This window comes from Centropristis striata, chromosome 4 (genome assembly GCF_030273125.1).
Source record: "Centropristis striata isolate RG_2023a ecotype Rhode Island chromosome 4, C.striata_1.0, whole genome shotgun sequence".
In the NCBI taxonomy this organism is placed as follows: domain Eukaryota; kingdom Metazoa; phylum Chordata; class Actinopteri; order Perciformes; family Serranidae; genus Centropristis; species Centropristis striata.
The window spans coordinates 13,688,785-13,708,452 of NC_081520.1; the positions used below are offsets into that span (position 1 = coordinate 13,688,785).

At 38.0% G+C, this 19,668-nt stretch overlaps 1 protein-coding gene across 4 annotated transcripts; it reads right to left on the reverse strand.

Annotated features, from left to right (window-relative positions):
- Positions 1–1,047: 1,047 nt before the first annotated feature.
- On the reverse strand, positions 1,048–9,940 carry spartb (spartin b). 4 transcript variants are annotated; one of them, XM_059331873.1, is made up of 9 exons: positions 9,894–9,940; positions 8,712–8,909; positions 7,297–8,144; positions 5,789–5,986; positions 4,282–4,432; positions 3,970–4,164; positions 3,719–3,877; positions 3,532–3,622; positions 1,048–2,275 (listed from the first exon to the last, which is right to left on the reverse strand). In XM_059331873.1, exons 3-9 carry the CDS (start codon positions 8,137–8,139, stop codon positions 2,071–2,073), a joined length of 1,842 nt encoding a protein of 613 aa, XP_059187856.1. In that variant the 5' UTR covers positions 8,140–8,144; positions 8,712–8,909; positions 9,894–9,940; the 3' UTR covers positions 1,048–2,070. The 4 variants fall into 4 exon arrangements, with proteins under 4 accessions (XP_059187856.1, XP_059187857.1, XP_059187855.1 ...); XM_059331874.1 differs by lacking the exon at positions 9,894–9,940 and adding an exon at positions 3,084–3,130 and having other exon boundaries at positions 8,712–9,021; XM_059331872.1 differs by lacking the exon at positions 9,894–9,940 and having other exon boundaries at positions 8,712–9,020.
- Positions 9,941–19,668: the final 9,728 nt, after the last annotated feature.

A 19,668-nucleotide genomic window follows, 5' to 3' on the forward strand; every position in this document is an offset into this window, starting at 1 on the left:
TAACCTGACCTCTGAGACTGGGGAACAGCCAGTGTCAGATGCTCTGTGTGATTCAAGACTCCTTCTGCAGAGTGATGTCTGTAGTAGGAGCGCTTTGACAGACAGTCCACAGGATGAGGTCAAACCATTTTGGATGGATTTGCTGTTGGATAATAATGGTAAGCTGAGCTTCCCTGACACTAATCTTGTAAACATTGTTCTTTCACCATATAAAGCATATCACAGATGATGTGAATAACACATACAGCATACATTGGACATACTTTTTTTGTTGGTCTATGATCTATTATTGGAAAGATATACAGAAAGCTGATGGTTTTTGACTATGTGTCTATCTCATATTAATGAAAATAACTGTATTGTTGCAATACTCCATTTTTTGTTTTTAATGATAGCATTTTAGATTGTCTGCAGTGCATTTCTTTCCATATAAGTGGATTATTTGTTACATCACTAAAAAGCCATTGGAAAGCTTTTGTCTTGCAGTTGAATGAAATGCATTTTGAATATTTCTATCACTTAAGTCATTAATGACAAACAAATTAAGCTACTGTTAATCTTTAAAATATGTTTGACTGAATGTGCAATCAACTCCAAATTTGTATGTAAAATATTTTTACATGACTGTATTAAGTGAAATGAAACTGACCCAGCAGAACAAAAAAGCCCATTAAAAATTATGGAATACTTCTAAAAAATGTATTTTGTTCAATTCCTCAAATACTTTGTTCTTTATTTCTAAATTTTGACTCAATTACAACAATTGTAAAAAATAATGTTTTTTTCCTCTGTTGATGTTCCAAAAGTAACCTTTGCAGTACAAGGCATTGGTACATGTATATATATATATACGTGTAAATATTTATATACAGTCTATGGTACGATACTGTAAAAATGCTCTGTAGCTATCGTGCTGTAAAGCATACAGCCACTAGGTGGAAGTATTAGGGCGACTGATTCAAAATACATCCGTCAAAATAAACCGTCTTCAATACATTGTGCCCTTACATCATCAAGCAAGAAACAGATACCTGTGAATACCTGAGATTGTTTATTTAAATATTTTATTTTTCCGGAAAGAAATCTCAATGCACAACTTGAGCACCTGAAAGCTATCTGAAAGTTACATTTACCTGCTGGGGTCTTAAAGCTGGAGTTTAAAAAGATTACAAACCAGATCACTCAAAAAAACAACAACACCTAAATGGTCCACAAAGTCAGCATAACACTTCAAAATTCACATTTTGTTAAATGTTTTGTCCATCAAAACAAAATCTATATTTTATTATGAAATACTATATGCATTATTATTTTTGAAAACATAAGGATACAACTGAACTGAACGCAGAAGACAGCACTGCACAATGTTGCAGAACACAAATCTAAAAACAGACCTCAGACTTGAAGCTGAGAGATATTAACATTTTAGTAGCCCTCATTTATAAGAGACGGCAAAACTTCCACTATGTATCGAAGGTCCAACAAAAAACAAAATGGACTATAGACTTTTACAGCTTTAGCTTTACAACACAATATTTTTGTATATCATTTGATGTATGAAGGCACAGTAAGCAGCAGTGATTATTTCTCATTTTCAACACAACAGGGAAAACAGTTTAGCAGGCACTTTTTCACTGACAGTTATATCTAAAGCTACTGATATTTAGGTAATATTCATTCATTCAAAGTATGTAAATTGCACTTACCCTACTAGGGAAAGACTAAAACACACAGATGCTTCCAGGAGATTAGGGAAGTGTCCAGTGTCTAGTTAACAATTTAATGCTGTCTTAGTACAAAGAGAGGAGTTCAACTGGTATCCTGTATAACCATGTGTTGATTTGGATCATTAAATCGGCAGTTTCTCTTCATTTAGGTCCATCTACCTTATTTTACATTAAGATTAAAGTGCTTAAGAACTGTATCAAGCTACAGGATATGCAAATAACAGTTGTTATCTCTGAAATATAGAACATGTTTTATAAATAATGAATATTAAATATAGTTTTATTTGATAGAAGAATAAAAATGATGCGTTAAGGCTGAGGGAATGAGGCAGGGCACTAACAACTATTTGCCCGATTTCTCCACTTGCTTCCCATTCCCTGGTTTTTCCTGAAGCTTGTAGTCATCCAAAATGGCCTGAGCTGTGTGCTTGCCAGTCCTTTTCACCACAGCTTTGATCCCCAGGTTGTCAACATTGAAGGCAGTGAGACCGACATTAATGGCAGAATTGACAGCGTGGTCTGTGGCTTGTCCTGCTGCTGCCCCGTACCTTCATCAGAACGTCAGATTGGGTGAGAGGTCAGAGCAAAAGGTGAGAAACAAGAGGGGTTGGGGAAAATTAATTAATATGCAGTGCAATGATTGGAAAGATGCCATGCTGTATGTGAATTTTAATGTGAGGATTATAACCATGCAAGTGCACATTCTTATATTGATAAACATCTGGCAGACAGACTTATTTATTTCTGCCGTGGTTTGGAAATCTTTGGGTGGGAAATATGAATGAATCCCAAAATATTGATGTATACTTCAATTAAACTAGGAAAACACTTTATTATAAAATAGCTGGATTAGTCTGATGTTTGACGAATTCTCAACAAATTCTCATGTTAAATACCATGATATTGCCCAACCCTAGAGAAATCAATAATTGATTAATAAGCTAAAAAGAGTCAACAAGAGACTGTCTCATAACCTAAGTGTCTTTTCTCGTGGTTTTATCATCTGCGTTCCCCTTTCTGTGTACGCTTCTTCTCTTTTCTGTCTTGTTTAGCCAAAAAATAAAAGATATTTTGCTCATCATTGGAACATTGGAATTCATACAACATGGGAAGATTTGAAAAATCAGGGAGGGAGGAAACGTTGCTTGCTGTGAAATTTCAATTGGAAACATTTAGAGAAATCAGTGAAAAGCAGCACTGTCATGTGAATTGCCACAAAGGGAAGGGCAGTGAATTGGTTCAGCATAGATGACTTAGGAGTGCTTTGTGCAGGAGCCAAATAATTCCCAAAAAAAGTCATGCTTGTGATTAGTGGAGTGAAGACTCTAATAGCTGTGTATAATTAGAAAGTATTACACTTATTCTCAATAGGTGGGTCAAAGATGTTTTGTAGACCCCTAAATCTGCAAAGTAAATTGAAAAGGAAAACAAGTGAGTGCACATTTGGTTTTGCATGTACAACCCTGATTCCAAAAAAGTTGGGACGTTGCCTAAAATGTAAATAAAACAGAGTGCAATAATTTGCTCATCCTTTCTCTCAAAACTGTACAAAGACGATATGTTTTATATTCAAACTGATGAATGCAATCTATGTAATTACAAACAATCTGAATTTTTTGCATTCTGTTTTTATTTACATTTTACACTTTTTTGGAATTGTGGTTGTATTGTGCAAGAGGTTATTTGCAACATAAACATCAAAAACCTGTTTAAGAAGCAGTGATGTGCAAAAATTTGCATTGCTTTGTATTATAGCAAGTGACAGTGGTATAACAAATCATTTAAAATGTAAGGGGAGACTTACTTGTGTTTTACGGTGGTGACTGTCTCTGATGCAACACTCGTAGTAATGTTCTTTGCTGCTACTTCCAAACCAGTCCACATAGTCGCAAATCCTGAACAAAAACATAACATACAAAGCATGTTAGGGACACTTTATTAATCTCCTTAACAACTTTCTCTAAGACAATATGTGTATTGATGTACTCTACCTTGCACTCCGCTGGCAGCCACCACCATGGCTCCATCTATGTTGGAACGGCCATCCTTGTCTTTCCTCATGGACTCTGGGATCAGCTTTCCTCCGTGTTTTTTCACATGTGGAGCCAACTCTCGACCCACACAGCCAGCGACCGTACACACTCCGTCCACTGCAGTAACACAGCATTACTCAGTTAGAAGTCCACTGCCAAATAACCACACAAGGTCAGTAAAACATGCTGACTGAGGTTGACTTATTCACCCAAAAACTGGCTGACTTTGACAGCTCCCCCTGTGGCTTGCTTGGCAACATGGAGGCCTTTGGTGACTGTGGGGCTGACGTGGGTGGGTTTGTCCTCCGGGGTGATGTGTTCTCTGAGTTTAGATGCCCCTTTATGAATGGCCTTGCCTGTGAACTCAGCTCCTTTTACCAGGCCCCAGCTTAGCCATGAAGCACCTGATAGGACAGCAGGAGAAAACAGGTCTAAACCAGTCACACAGGCTCAAGTTTTTCCAAACTAATTGACACAAACAATACATTAAAAAGTAAGGGAATGAAGCAGTTTGACCTCACCTGTCAGGATCCCGTTTGCCACCTTTTCACTCCACTCAGGCAGAGCCTTCTCCTCCTCCCCCTCCTCGGTCACTGCTGGTGCAGTCTCCTCAGGTGTAGCGATGGACACTTTCTGACTGAGATTAATGGTATCTGCAGCTTCATCTGGAGCCTGATTATATAGACACATTGTTTAGCTGCTGTAAGATGAAGACACACAATGTGGGCTGAAATAAGACCTACTTGTCAGTCTAATCTTTGGATAACTTATCTGCTACTTTGTGCAAGCTTTACTCATCTCTGTTCAGATTCTCGTCTCCAAGCAAACCCGCAATACACACAATAGCTCCTCTTATTATTCTGTGCTTTTCGTGACAATGCGTTATTTGTCTCCCACAAAGAGATTTCCATTTTAAAAGGTTTCTGTGCAGTCGGAAAACAGACCCCCTTTGTGCTGAAAACCTCTAATCTTCTACTTAACCCAAAAAGCAAAAAAGCAAAAAAGTGCATACTTGCTGATAGGGAATCACGTCCATCAAAGAAGATGACTAGCCTGATTGTATACATCAAAAATGACCTTGTTCGGCATCGATCTGAGCCAGCGTCTCTACCTCCATCATGGCTGAACTGGCACTTGTCTTTCAGCTGAAACTCTGAGGTTGTTCTAACCGCTGCAGATAAGAGCATTATAACTGATTAATTCTCCTCACCTGCCTGACTCAAATCCCCACAATGCTGAGGCAGGGGTAACTTGGAGAAGTGTGCCAGCTGAGAAATAAGCAGGAGCAAGAGTTTCATGCCCGGCTAAAACAATGCGTAAGCAGTAACTACAATCTTTTTCATGGGAGGAACAGATTTAATATCTGCAGTGTTTGCTGTGCTGTGCTATCTGTGATGATTGGGGGAGAGCGGATGGTGTTTAGGAACTGCCAAACAGCATTAAAATCACAAGCTAACTAACAGTTCCACCATGTTGATAGACTTTTTATGTCAGTCTGCACTTTAATATGCGTTTCAACAATTTCTTAACAAAGAACATTATGAATGAAGACAAATCTAATTAGGTGGCCACCCTGACCCAACGAGATTCTTCTCAATGAGAAACACTGATTAGTACTACATTGATATTTTTAAAGACTTTTCAAAATGAAGAAGCACCCACAGTCACATCACTGTAATTACCAATAGTGCAGAGCACTCCAACTTCACAGTCTCATTTGCCTAAAATAGCTCTCTGTCCCCCACTGGCACAAGAGGATTTGCCAAAAGGCATTGTATAACAATTCTTTGGTGAATACTTGTGCTAACATATTTTGATGTGAAAAAAAAAATACAAATACATTTCAGAGGACAGTTTCTCTGAGCATCTGTCAGTGAGAAAAGCAGTATGAGAATATATGGCGTTAAGCTATTGATTACCTGTATTGATATATATATTCAAATATATGGGCCCTATTTGCATTTCTTCCCTAAAATATGTGAATCATGTGTTGCGCTGTCACAGAACTCACTGCACAGCAACACTGACCTGAACCCTGAGATCTGTCATCTGGGACAGCAGGTCCTGGAACAGCTCTCTGTCTGCAGCAGGCAGCTCGGAGGACAACACCACCCCCACATAATAGCCTGGAGCTGGCGCCATCATGTCCGGAAACATAAACACACCAGTGTTGCACAGCAACACTGGAGAGGCCATGGCCATGAGAGGGTATATCCAGTCACACACCTGCCAGGAGCAAAACAAAGGTAAGGGAGTTAAGGAACGCCACAGCTGGGAAATGTGTTGATTAATAAAGGGCTTCACTAAATAAATAGTTTATGATGTCATAATAATGTGCATCAATTCAAAACATTTGTATTTTTTTCCTGAACAATGTGCACCAACATAACTAAATACAATCATGATTACATTTACATTTTGGAGGGACATGAGCTCTGCGAAGAAATATTTAGCTTAGTTAGTTTGGGTTTTCAAATATGACCTGAAGATGAAAAGCCTTACATGTGGAATGGTGTTTGTGATTAGGGCAACACAGTGAACCGTCTGAGAGGAGACAAACCAGAGGACACTGTCTCCCTCTGACTGCCGCATGTCTAACAGGATTATAGGGCATAACAGTGTAAGCAGGGTTTAGATAATTACTTGCACTGTGTGAATCACTGATGTCACCCGCTGGCAATAGCACCTGGGAAATTCCCCGATGAAGAGTTAACTTTCAGTCTCATGATCCACAAGTGTCAGTGTATTGCCCTGTTTTTACAGCAAGGCCAACCACTGCCAAACACATAAAATTGCTCAAAACATGATAAGTTAGATACATTTGTTGTAGTTTTTATATATTTTTGCCGCACAAAGAAACTAATCTTGTGGTTTAAAGGCCTGATGGTTTGTACACTGGCTGGGGACAACATAACATAACATAAAATATTTAGCCGTCCTTGTAAGTACTTTACTGACTGTTGTTGAACACAGATCTGCATTTGGTGGCATTTCTGTAAAGTGAGGGGAGCAAAAGATATGTATTGTTTATGAACATAAGCCCATTATAATTCAGATTAAAAGTATGTTTTGTAACATCAAATTACTCTCTTTTTTAAATTTGGTCATAAAATCTTTTTTTTCTGTGACAGAAGTTACTGTCCAGTAGGTCCTGAGTGAGGTACAATCTATGCCTAGAGTGAGCCAAAAATAATCCTGATGTGGGATTTCTAGGGAGGATGACATCATATCACAGACCAATGGGCTTAGGGCACTGAGTAAACAACGCTCACATGATCCCATCCACAGATCGAGGAAAAGAGATCATTAACAAGCCTATCTCCTCCAGCCGATGACTCACAGTCAAAGAGGAGCCAAAGAGCCGAGCAAACATCTTACAAAATCAGGTTAAAGGGCACAAGAAAGCTGGTGACACTGCAGTGATGACATTTCACTTGTACTTATTGCATCAAAATGGCATTCTGTAGCCTTGTCAGGGTTTTAGTGTGCTGAAAGACATAACATTTTTTTAGAAAAAAATACTTATTTTTCCTTACCTGTAGAAATGCTGGTGGCCGGTTGGGCGTTGTGTCAGAGTGGTCACTAGTAAACTTCACCAGCCGCAGGTAGCCCGGGTACGACGGAGCGCTCACTTGCCCCTCAGGTGTAACAAAGAATATCTGTACACCATGGGGGATATACACCAGCTCCTCTCCATCTTCACCCAAACTCTGAGGCGATGGTGTTGAGTTAGATGTACGACTGTAGAACTCTTCTCCAACCAGTGACATTTCCCCTGACTCTGTTCCATAGGAGACAGAAAGGTGGCCGTCAGCCGCCTGAGGAGAGTACGCTGGAGGCTGTTCGGCTGGACCAACAGGCTGTCTGGTAGGTGAGAGAGGCAGACCTTTACTACTGCAAGCAGCCATGCCTCCTACAGCTCCTGCTGCCTGGCCATTAGCAGAAAGTAGGTTTGGTGGAGCTGGCATCTCTGGCTTGTTCTTGTTGGAAAGTTTTGGGTAGAGACCTTCTTCAGACATGTCTGGAGCACTAGGGCAGGACACACTGCTCGGGGTCAGTGTAGGGGCAGATCCAGGGTCAGCGCTGGTCTCCAGTATGGCCATGCGAGTGGTGATGTTGTTCAGCGTCTCCTGCATCTTCTGCTGCATCTGTCTGGCTGACTCCCAGGAGCTGCCGACACACTCCTCTCCCTTTGAAGGCACACTGATGGCCCTGAGAAGGTGCTGTCGCCCTTGCTTGTAGAGCTCCAAGGCCTGTGGCTTGTCTCCAGCTTCATCTGCTGTGAGTCCTTTATTGATGCACTCAAAGGCCCTCTCATAGCCGTCTTTGATCACTTGAAGTCTTGCATTGTCGAATGCTGCTTGTTTAGCTTTCTCCATTCCCTCTAAAATAAGACTTAGAATTAGATTCGTTTACAATTTGCTGTTTCCATTAAAATATAAGCTGACACTGATACATCATATATATACAGCACTAAGGATGAGGCAAAAACACGTACTGCATGACAACAGGTGGTCACCATAGCTAGAATCAAACATTAATACTTATGGCTAAATGTTATTCTACTTAATTTACCTTATTACTTAACTTAAGCATAAATGATAAGATCACCTTATCCACAGTCAGAGGTCATTTCATATCACTCAGAAAGAAATGACACGTGTAATTGAGTGTGACTGAGGATAAGTAACGTTTCCTGATTTCACTCCAGTTATGTGCGTTGGTTTCCTAGGTCGCTAAAGCAGGCTAAAACGGGCTAATGTTGTTTATAAAGTTGCGAACGAACAGAACAGCTGACGTCTCTGTTTACATGAGTACAGCTGTTAACACCACGATGCTATTGTGACAACAGGAACATAAATACAATACTGGGAAATCCGTTAACATGGTAAAATTAACTTTTAGTTTGTTAGCATTAGCTCCTTTATCAGCTGATGTTATCCACGCTTACCAAAGTGGGCGAGAAACTCCGAAGAACAGCTTAATTAGCCCGTTAGCTGTGTTGTAGCTAACGTGTCTTGCTCTTGTCGACAAGGATCCTTGCAGCTTTAACTCCAGCAGCCGTCTTCCTCAGGAAAGTTGGAGTTTCACGATTACCTCGATGTAGAGTCGAGTAGTGATGTTACAAACTACTCTCCACTGTATTGACCTTAAAGAGCCAAAATACCGTGACAGGATGTATCGACGCTTCGCTTCAATGCGACAAAATAACACGCAGATGTCATACAGTTGCCTCAGGCGTAAACTACACTTTTAGTTTTACTTTGAAAGCACTAACCGGAAGTGATAATATGCTACCATGGCCGCATCGATGCTAGTTTGACTAAACACTTCGTCTCAACCATGGTCTCAACGCTGAATGGAGACGACAGTTAATCACGGAGTTTTATTGCCGCCTAGTGGCCACAATGAGGAACTGCATCTAATTAAATTAGTCAATTGACGTCAATGCAGAAGTGGAAAGCATACTAATACTTCCTGTGGATACTTTCAAAATAAGTCACCAAACAGAAGTTATCACAAGGCAACTGCATTGACGCTAGTTAGACTAATGTCTAGCAGTTCTTAATACGGACACAGGAGGGCAGTATACAAACAGGTTTCTATTGGGGCGCTTAACTGCCACCCAGTGGTCACAGTCAAGAACTGCAAGACATATACTTTAAATAGTCAAGGTAACGTCAATGCAGACATCATATAATACTATAACTTCCGGTGAATACTTTCAAAAATAAAATGGTTAAATGGTCGCATAAATACACGAAATAGATTACGTTCCTTTTTATCCAGACTTATGAGCAGGGATGTTCAAAACATACACAGCCTTGCACAATACTACATTTAAAACACTACGGCACTAAACCCTCGACGCTCAAGAGGAAGTTCTACCACCCTCAATGTCCATTTAAAGAAGTACAGTAGCTTTCATAATAAAATCAAACTCTTTCTGTTCTCCACATTAATATAGCGACTTATTTGGTCTCTCCGTATTACGCTTGTGTATTTAGAAAGTTAATGACGATAGTTTACTGCCCTGTAAAGGCAACAAGCAACTACAACACACTAAATGAGTCACTACATTGTTAAAAGTAGCATCAATACAGAGACATGACTAAATACTTTGAATACATACTGTAAATTGAAGGAAAATCACATTCAGCTGCCCCCTGGGAGTTAAATCTATTTGTCCATAGATCTAACTGCAGGGCTTCGGGATGTACAGTTGATAGAGGGTATTTAAAATTGTGGGTATTATCGCTCTCTTGTGGCCACAGTTAGGAATTACAGTATTGTATTTGTCAAGGTAGCGTCAATGTGGACATGGCAGCATACTACTACTTTCGGTAAATTCTTTCCAAAGTAAATGGACCAAACTGAGGTCGTAAGAAAGCGAAAGGACGAAAAATGTTTGTGTCAATTGTTCTCTAACGGTCAGATTTAGTTTAAGAGTTAACTGATTTTTCTTTGCTCTCAAGAAAACATTGAAAACAAACAAACAAACAAACAAAAAACAGATGCATCTCTACTTAACTGCCAAGGAAAACAAAAATAATCCAAACAAACAAATAACCCTTACAAATTATGTTCCAAAACTAAAGAGATTTCCTAATAATTGTTATTTATAATAAACATGTTGTTTTTAAACAGGTTGTTAGGGGCTATGTTTATTATACCAAGCAATGTTTGTACAGACCAGCTGCTGAGAAAGCAAGACCCACTGTAGTCTAATTTGTTCAGGGGGTGACCACTAGTGCAAAGTGTGACCTTTCATGTTCAATGGCCACCCACAGCTAGAGTGAAGGAGAAATGTGATCACCAGGGCTCTGACTCGAAAGATAAACGCAGAATAAAACATTAGTCAACAGACAGAGAAAGGGCCACTTTGCTCTAACATTTTATATACACCAAATGGTTGTTTTTATATATTTGCTTTATTATTATTTATTCGGTAGACACAGTTTTCAGGACCCAGAGATCATTTGGACATACTGCATGTGCAAACTTGTTAGAATGTATCTACATAAAAAATAAAACTCAGTTAAGTAAAGCAAAAGCAAAGATATCTGATCTTTTTTTCTCTTTTAATCTACTGTACATGTAGGTCTATACTAAAATGTTTTAGAGTGGACAACTATGGAAAATTAAACAAGATAAGAAAAGAAATTGGATATGTGCAAACAAAACACACATTTTTCCTTTTACCCTTAGTGCTGTTTATCAATCTAGATTGCTTTGGTGCGAGCTGTGCTGTAGAGATGTCTGCCCTCTCTCGAATATAATGGGACTGAAAAGATCGTCGCTTGTGGTGTGTGTTTTTCAGTGCTTGGAGCACCACAAGCCAACTGCCCTTCAGTTCTATTATATTCAAGAGAAGGCAGACGTCTCTACAGCTTATATCTCCAACACACAGCAACTCACACCAAAAACACGACTGCAGTATTGCTGCTGCACAACAGAAACTATGACAACATGACCATTTATTTTTCCACGAAGCTCTTAACACAGTTGATCCCATTGTTAATTGATATTAAATAATGAATTAAGGCATTCCTAAAATACTTGTGTCAGGTAAATGTTAATTATCTTACTTCCAACAAAAAAACAGCTTGATATTGTATTGTAAACATATTTCTTTTTGAGTCCTGCACTGATGTAAATTCAGTTCATCATCTTATAGTTTTGTTTAAATTGTCTATTATACAGTATAAATTGAGAGGACGACTGATAGGTGACTATAACCTGCAGAGGGCGCCAGATCATATCTGAAATGGAACAATCTGAGACATGGAAATGGAGAAAAACAACAGTGGTGGTTTTTACTACTGTGGGTTCAAGTTCATCAAAAATTTTTATAACCCTCATAATTTAAACATTTTGTCCGAGCATGGAAATGATTAGGCCTACAGCTTGGCACAAATGTGCCACTAATGACCATTTAATTGTCAGCATATGGGCATTAAACAGAAAAGGCTACAGGCATTAAAAGTCAAATAAACATGGATAATCTACTAAGAAGTCCATTTTCAGAATCTTTTAATCAGAATTTTATTATTCTGACTGCCGCCAGTTTGTGCATGAGTCCAGATAGAGACTGGGAGCCTGCAGGAATGTGATAAACATCAGTGTCATCACCAGTTTGACAGATTTCCAGCATTCATCCTGCACAGCAGAGAGACCAGACTGGACATGCTCTTCACACATGAGAAGTTAATACATTACAGCTTTAGCTCATCTTTAACTATGTCATTCCCAGTGATATTTTTGTTCCATCACAAACTTAGCCCACTCATTTATAAGGAATTTAAACTCTTGTTCTCAAAACTCTTGTGCTCATTAGTTTGGTAATAACCATCTTTAGAGATGTGCGTATTGTTAAACGTATAGTCAAAGTGAATAAAAGGGAATTTGTTGATTCGCCTTTAAATAAATTCATAGTAAATACACCACACAGTACTTTATGAATCTCTTGTGTATGCAGGTTATATGGTTTATTATGCACCAGGTGTAAGTACAGCAGAGATACGTCGCCTGTACTGCAAGTGTATTGCATGTCTCAATATTGTGGACTGTTTTTCTATTTCTGAACCTCCATGAGGAAGTTGTAAATTTACTATGTTTCCTCGTGGTGAACTCAACAACAAGAGTCTGGGATACTTGTCTTCTGTTTTTCATGTTGGTTCACATTTGAGCCCCATATGTGTCCTGCATTGTTTTTCAAGACAAATTTCTTTGATGTGGTTTGGTCAGATATATTTCAAGATGACATCAAAATAATAATGTATCTTTTTTTACTAGTTTTAAAGAAAACGTGGGAAGCCACTAATGATTATTCTAGCCACGCTGTTAGAAGCTCATACCAGGGCTGCTTTTTCTGTCGTTCTTATTGTTCTCCATCAACAGTTGCCACACACAAAGAAGTCACATTAAGATTTAATTTAACCAAAAACAGCCTGTCAGCATTCTTTGTACAGAATGAGCAGACTCAAGTGTTTCAGCACTAACTGAGAGGAACGATAACACAATGATAAACGAGGAGTGATAACTCAGCCAGCTTTCAAATGTGAGAGGAATTAAAATTAAGAACTGTTTATTGGTTTAGTTGATCTTCAGCTATCTAAGTAATTTATAGTCACTAAAATGAATTTTCATGTAGTTTTAATTTTAAATTTTCTCCTCAGTTTAGTTGCATAAATGACACAAACTGCTCTTTCTATCTTTTCTACACTACCTCTATTAGCTTTTATATTTTACATTTTACTCCATAAAAAATCATAAAAGTTGACTTGACTTCAGTTTATTCACTGAGTACATGAAAACACACACTCACGTTTAATAATGATAATTATTTAGTTTTCTGTGCCAGCGTTAATTATTTCAGCAATGGATAAAATGGTGGCAATAGTTTTCTGATCTCTTTAATGTTTAATGTTGTTCTATTATCCACTCCACTTTGTTTGTTTGTTTCGAACATTAAAAATAAATAAATATATTTATATACATAAGACGATAACAAAACAACAGTTAATAATGCACAGACTTTATAAATTATTTCCGAAAGGGAGTAGGGAGAAGCAAGTCCATATTTAGGTCTAACATTTTTGGAAAAAACGGTCAAAAGTGATTGATGACGATGTCACCTAATGATGCACCTCTCGGTTTGGTATGTCTGCAATAATGATAGGGTAAAGTTCAGAAAAAGAGCTGCAGTAACTTTGGGTGTGACAAGCTGTCAGCAGTTTCTCAGGTGTTCATTTCACTTGTATAAGCTCCTGCATGTATACGCCCAAAACAAGAGAGCATTTCCTTCCTTTACAACAACGTATAGTATTAGTGCAAACAGAGCTTCACACACACATTGAGTTCAAAATCTTAATTAATCTTGTGTATTCCTGCAGCAAAACAAATTCAGCAGCTCTAATGTCAGCCTTCATAAGGTATATGTGTGTAAATTGTACAACAAATCAAGATTTCTGTCAACGAATGTGTCTGAATAAACATCAATTAAATTAAAACCATGCTTTCCTTTAGTCTTTGCCTCAGCTACGGTGGTCACTTTAATCAATACCACCAGTATTAACTAATTCATAGCACCTCAGCCAATTCCATTAACTGAGCTATCAACATAACAAGGAAGTTATGTCACTGCTGCTCCTTATGAAGTTAATTATTCAGACCTGTGATTCAGACACATCTACAGATGTTGAAATCAATATAGAACAATGTATGCTGTCATCAAATAAAAACATATTATTAACAAATGCATTAAAAACATGTTTAATTAATTTAATTCCACATGTTTTATGTTCATGAGATGGACAGATTTGTTATAGGGTGATAGAACAAACTATATAATAACAGACATAAGGAAACGGAAAGTATGCAACAGGACAGACGACACATGATTCTGATTAAGTCTAGTGTCAGAACTCACATTATTTTTCTGAGAACGGAAAAAAGACAAAAACAGGACAGCTGTGTCCTCTGTCCCTCATCGTGTTATGTTTGAGACACAAATACACATTCTCATGCATGCTTAACAAAACCCATATGAATGAATACAGGTCCTGACGGACATCAGAACCTTGAGTCACAGTTTCCCCTACCGTCCACTAAGGCTCTTAATATGTGAAGTTATTATCCCAACGGTGCACACAGTGTATAGTGGTGTAAAGAAAGTCCTTCAGGCACCAAAACTGTGCTCTGGTTTCAAGAAATGTGTTACCCAGCAGCAAGTTCACAACAACTGTCCAATAAAACCTGTTTAAAACAAAACTCCAGCAGTTGTTTAAGAACAGCTCCTCTTGGCATTAAGATACATTATGATATGTTAGTATTAGGATAATAACAATTAGTGTCATGGAGAGAAATGCTCAAAGTGAAAGAGTATCAAAGGTCAGTTATTACATTATATTAGTATGCCTGCTGAGCTCAGTTTATTATTGTTTAATCTAGTCAATAAATTGGAGGACACTGAAATAGTGACAGATTTTTATTAAGTGTAAATGTGCTCATTGTATTCTCTTTTCAGAGTCCATTGTTCTCAGTTGATATCCTCAGAAGTTACAGGAGGCTGATTTTTTTTTCTAATGGTGGATGAAGAAAACAGAACTGGATCACACTCCCTAGTAAAACTTTCTCTGCAATGTGATTTATTGGCAGTGAGATCCTGTTCTCTTCTGCTTCCAAGAAGCTACAGAGTCCTGAGCTATCATTCTTGAGGTGAAACAAGGCTCCAAAATTTGGAAAAACACACTGTCCTCAGTTTAACCGCTATGTCTGGTTGAAAGTGTGCTAAATATGGAAGAGGGTACGACTAATCTGAAACAGTCTTATACCATGAGTGGGAAAGTATAACATGAGGGTAAACCTTTAAGTGCCCTATGACAACAAAGAAATAAATAAACGTTTCTTCAATAAATCACTGAGCTGTTAAAAAGTTATGAGCTTTACCAGAGGCTATAGTAAGTCCTTCCAGCAGTCTGACAGCACTGCATGCATGGACACTTTACCTCAGGAGAAATGAGATAACTGACGTCATTTGCACTAAAGTAAGGTATGTGACCCATAAACTTCAACTCAAGGAGGTTGTTGGATCTAGTTTAGACATTTCCTTTAAAAAATACTACAAATCAAAGATATTAAAGATCACTTTACCCTGTTGCTTCTTGTTTCTGCTTTCTTACATTTGTAATTACATTAAAATATTAAAAGGACTGGCTGTGTGTGCATGGCTCAACCAGGGAATTGTGGTCTTGTGGTTGTGGATTACTCGTAGGCTAAATTACATTAAGTCATTTTTCTGAAGTATTATTGTAGCTACATGATATTTACACAAGATGTATCACTGCGTTTCTACTGTCAGTACACAGAGCTTAGTGCACTTTCACTTATCAGTGTAGAAGTTATCTTCTCCCCCCACTAATGCTCATTATGATGTATATATTGCATACCTTCTTGCCAGAACTTAAACTGTGCTAACACAGACACATGTAATGGCTTTGCTCCCAGCTAGTCTGACGAACCACATTTCCATTTCCAAACTAAAAAATTGCCTGAGGTCATTACAAATAACGTCCTTGCTGCACTAATAGTGTTTTCGTCAGACCATGTTTGATTTTCATGGCTGAGCTACTAATGATCATGATCCCGATTTAGGAGTATGAGTCAGGTCAAATGTAACGTGCCATAGATGCATGTTGAATATAGTGTGAGTGTGAACCCCAATCTGCTGCCTATAATTGAAGAATATCAAGTAGATGACCTATTCTAATGACAAAGCCAGTAATGGAAGCTTCACAAACACATGCAAACATCGTTGGTGCAGTTTCCCAAGACAGTAAAATATAATTGGCAGGAGAGTGCGGATGGAAGGCCAAACATATTGGGTCGGCTACATCAACATCAAGACAGCCAACAAGTGATCTTAGGGATAGAAAAATAAGGAACATATGGAGGGTTTTGCTTGCATTTGTTTTTCAAAAATATGTTGTAAACTTTATTTAAGTGTTGAGATCTTTTTTTAATCAATGTTGTTTTTGTAAAGATGCAGAATATGGTTAAATGTGGAAAACAGAATCCATAATTGAAATAAAAGGACTCCGTCTAAGCAATCCTAAGAGGGAAAAGATATCGGAATTATCATCATGACTGACAAGGTTGGCTATAAGTGAGTGTTGACAGAAGCATGATTTAAGACCTAAAGTGGTTCCTTGATATGCGTGGTAACAACAACCACAACAACAACAACAACAACAACAACAACAACAAAAACACACAGATAAACATTCTGGTCATTCTCGGCCATATCCTGTTTTAGACACTAGATGGATATCATAAAAAATAGTCAAACAAAGTCATATTAATTAATTTACTTATGTAACAAAGCCTACAGTTAAGAAGTCAATAAAAAAACTGCTGTACAGTAACAGTATCACCACCTGCCTCAACTCATCATGACTGACAGCACTCTCTGCTGAATTCTATCTGAAAAATAGAGATGTTGCAGCATGCCAGCACAGATAGAGGAATCCACCAGCTAGATGTAGGTGTGGCTCTGCTATATTGTCTTATTGCAAGGATATGACTGAAACAATAAATTCTCATTTCAGGAATGAATAAACCTGACATATAAAATGGTAAAAAAATGATGAGTATGATGTTATTGAATGTTGAGTGAATAACATGACAGGACCTGATGTTTGAGGTTCTGTAATTCAACATGTACCCCACAAATATTTGACTCCCCAGTCATGGTGTAAATTACTGTAAAAAATATACCTGTTTTAAGTCAAATAGCATTAGTTTTTAGCTGTTGAAGGCTGAAACTCCTTATCCTATTTCACACACAAAAAAGTTTATTACTTACCATCTTTCATCACTTGAATCTATTAACTATAGTCTCTTAAAATTTCCCACAGAGCTTTAAAGTTTGATTAAAGTCTCCTCCAGTCAAAACATTTATTTTGCTTAACTTGGATGTTTGAACTTTACCGTGCAGAATGATATATGTTCAGAGTTTTAAACTACAAGGCTTTTTTTCAACTTGATCTGCCAAAGGGGGAAGTTTCTCTGCATTCACTCTAAATCTGAGTTTAAGGCATGTACATACGGGCAGGATTTTATGTCATAATGATCAAGTTGGCAGCCAATCAAAGTCAAACCTGCAACTTACTGAAGAGTGCTCTGCAAACTCAAAGCATGAAATTTAGAGTTGTTTAACTGGTAAATGTACTGATTAAAAAAAACAACAACATAAAACCATATGAGATGAAAATGATCATGCAAATCAGAGTATTCTTTATACATCCCAGAAGAAGTCTGAATGGGATGCTTAAACAATTTTTCAGTGCTGTATGAGGTTATCCCATATTTCTGTCCACTGGTTGTTATGAGTAAAATATTACATAATTTCCAAGTAATCATTTTTTATGTACCGCAGAATTGAATCACACAGAAAGTTCTAATTATCTTCTGCATCATTTTGTACACATTTTCCAGTAGTTTAGCCTGACCAGTTTCTTTGAAGAATCTGTCTTGAGTTCAAAATAAACTGTGGGTTTGAACCATGCTTGAAAACATGAATATGTGATGACAAACATAGGGATGATGAGGTTAGGTCATGAATGGACTTAATAAAACGGAATGAAAACTCAATTCACATACGTTTTTTTTGTTGTTTTTTTTTCAGAAAAAACAACTTAAATTGCATTTCTTAGTAAAGTATATTTAATGATTTATTTTCTGAAATTAAGTAATTATATTGTTTATACTTTTGGTGCAACTGTGAACTTTGTCTCCCTTTAGTGCTAGAGACACTCTGAGCCAAGACTCAGAGCATCGCAATGCCACCGGCTGCACAGAGAGGAAACGGCACACTGGAAATCTGGACCAGGAAAGTACAGGGAATCCCATCTACGTGGCTCCTAACTCCCAGAAACTGATGGAGGAGGGGAAGGGGAGTGTTGTTGGCCACCAACTAACTGATCTTGACGGAAAAGAGTGAAATATTGACTTCCCACTCTTCCACACCGGCAGCAAAAACAAAACTCTTATAGGAAGCCTATAATGAACAATGATTATACTGTGAACCTGTGCACTAATGGCTCAATAATGAAGTCACATGCAGTGGATAGTTTTAACATCAATCCCTGAGGTGCCATAACTCAGAGTTTCCTTGGCTCCTTGCTGTGCAAGTCTGTTCATAAATCCATTCTGATGCATTGTAACTTTAAAAAAAACACTGCATACTTGGATTCCACTGAAAATAAGCAACCATAGGGGAGACATATTTTTCAGCTGGTTTGGGTCACAGAAAAGCCGGAATAATTAAGTAACTTTTGAAACTTTGTTAATAGGGCCCTGTAGCTTCTATAAAGTTAAGAGACTCACAAAAAAAAAAAAAAATGAAGGAAGAAAGAATGGTCATTCATGCAGCAGACGGCAAGATATTCAAACTTTTACTCTAAGCTCCAACAATGCTTTGAACTACATTTCCCATTATGCAACTAGTATTTTCATTCGAGACCCCCCTCATGTTAACATGCTTTTCCTTCATGCCCCCAGTTGTAATGTATAGACTTTCCGTCAAAAATGTTTAGCCTCCAAGTTCAAGCCAAGACAAGCCTGGTGTCATCACTCCAGTTATTATCTCAGACTGGACCAAACTTCCTCCAGAACCACAGGAGACATAATACAGATGTGTCTGTAGAAGAAGGCGGGCGAGTATTGTGGGTTTATTGGACTATTCCATGTACAATATACATCCAGTGCCAACCTGCAAGAAGTATTGTGTCCTATATATAAGGAGGCACAAAGTAAGGTTGATACTGGCATGGTAGATGAGCATGCAGCTCCTCAGACATTCATGTAGGAGATTGCACCATTACACCCCATCACATACCTGCAGACATTTCTGTAACCACATTTTTCCCCTGATATTAATCAGGAGTTTATTTACTTAACAATCCTGCTGTAAGCATGAAAGATTTGCAATGGCCATACTCTTTTTGCAACCTTAGATATATTTTAGTTTTCATTTGCAGTTATTGTAGAGAAAGGAAATTTTAAGAAATTGGTATTGAGCGTATTTTGGGGTTACGTTGAATCATCCACTAGCCTTTTCTGGCAAAAGGGATGGAAAAGTTTCACTGCCATCACAAATAAACTGAACTTGATGTGCATAAAGTCAAGTGCCTCTTCAAGCTCTTTACTTTAACTACTTCCTTAACAGGAAATATAATGCTGTTTTCATAACCTCATTAATGCAGTTCTGTTAGTATTCCCAAAAAGGTAAAAGTTGTGGTAAATTATGTTCTGAGGAGGAGTTATAGCACTGTGTGGTGTGACGGATAACTCTACACCAGTTGGGTACTGTACACGCTTGATCACTACACTGCATGTCCTCCTTT

Coding starts and splice junctions, on each gene's coding strand:
- spartb (XM_059331873.1), bottom strand. CDS start 8,139: ATGGAGAAAGCTAAACAAGCAGCATTCGACAATGCAAGACTTCAAGTG. Junction 4,165..4,281: donor GGCAAACGGGATCCTGACAG/GTGAGGTCAAAC, acceptor CTGTCCTATCAG/GTGCTTCATGGCTAAGCTGG. Junction 3,878..3,969: donor CAAAGTCAGCCAGTTTTTGG/GTGAATAAGTCA, acceptor GTGTTACTGCAG/TGGACGGAGTGTGTACGGTC.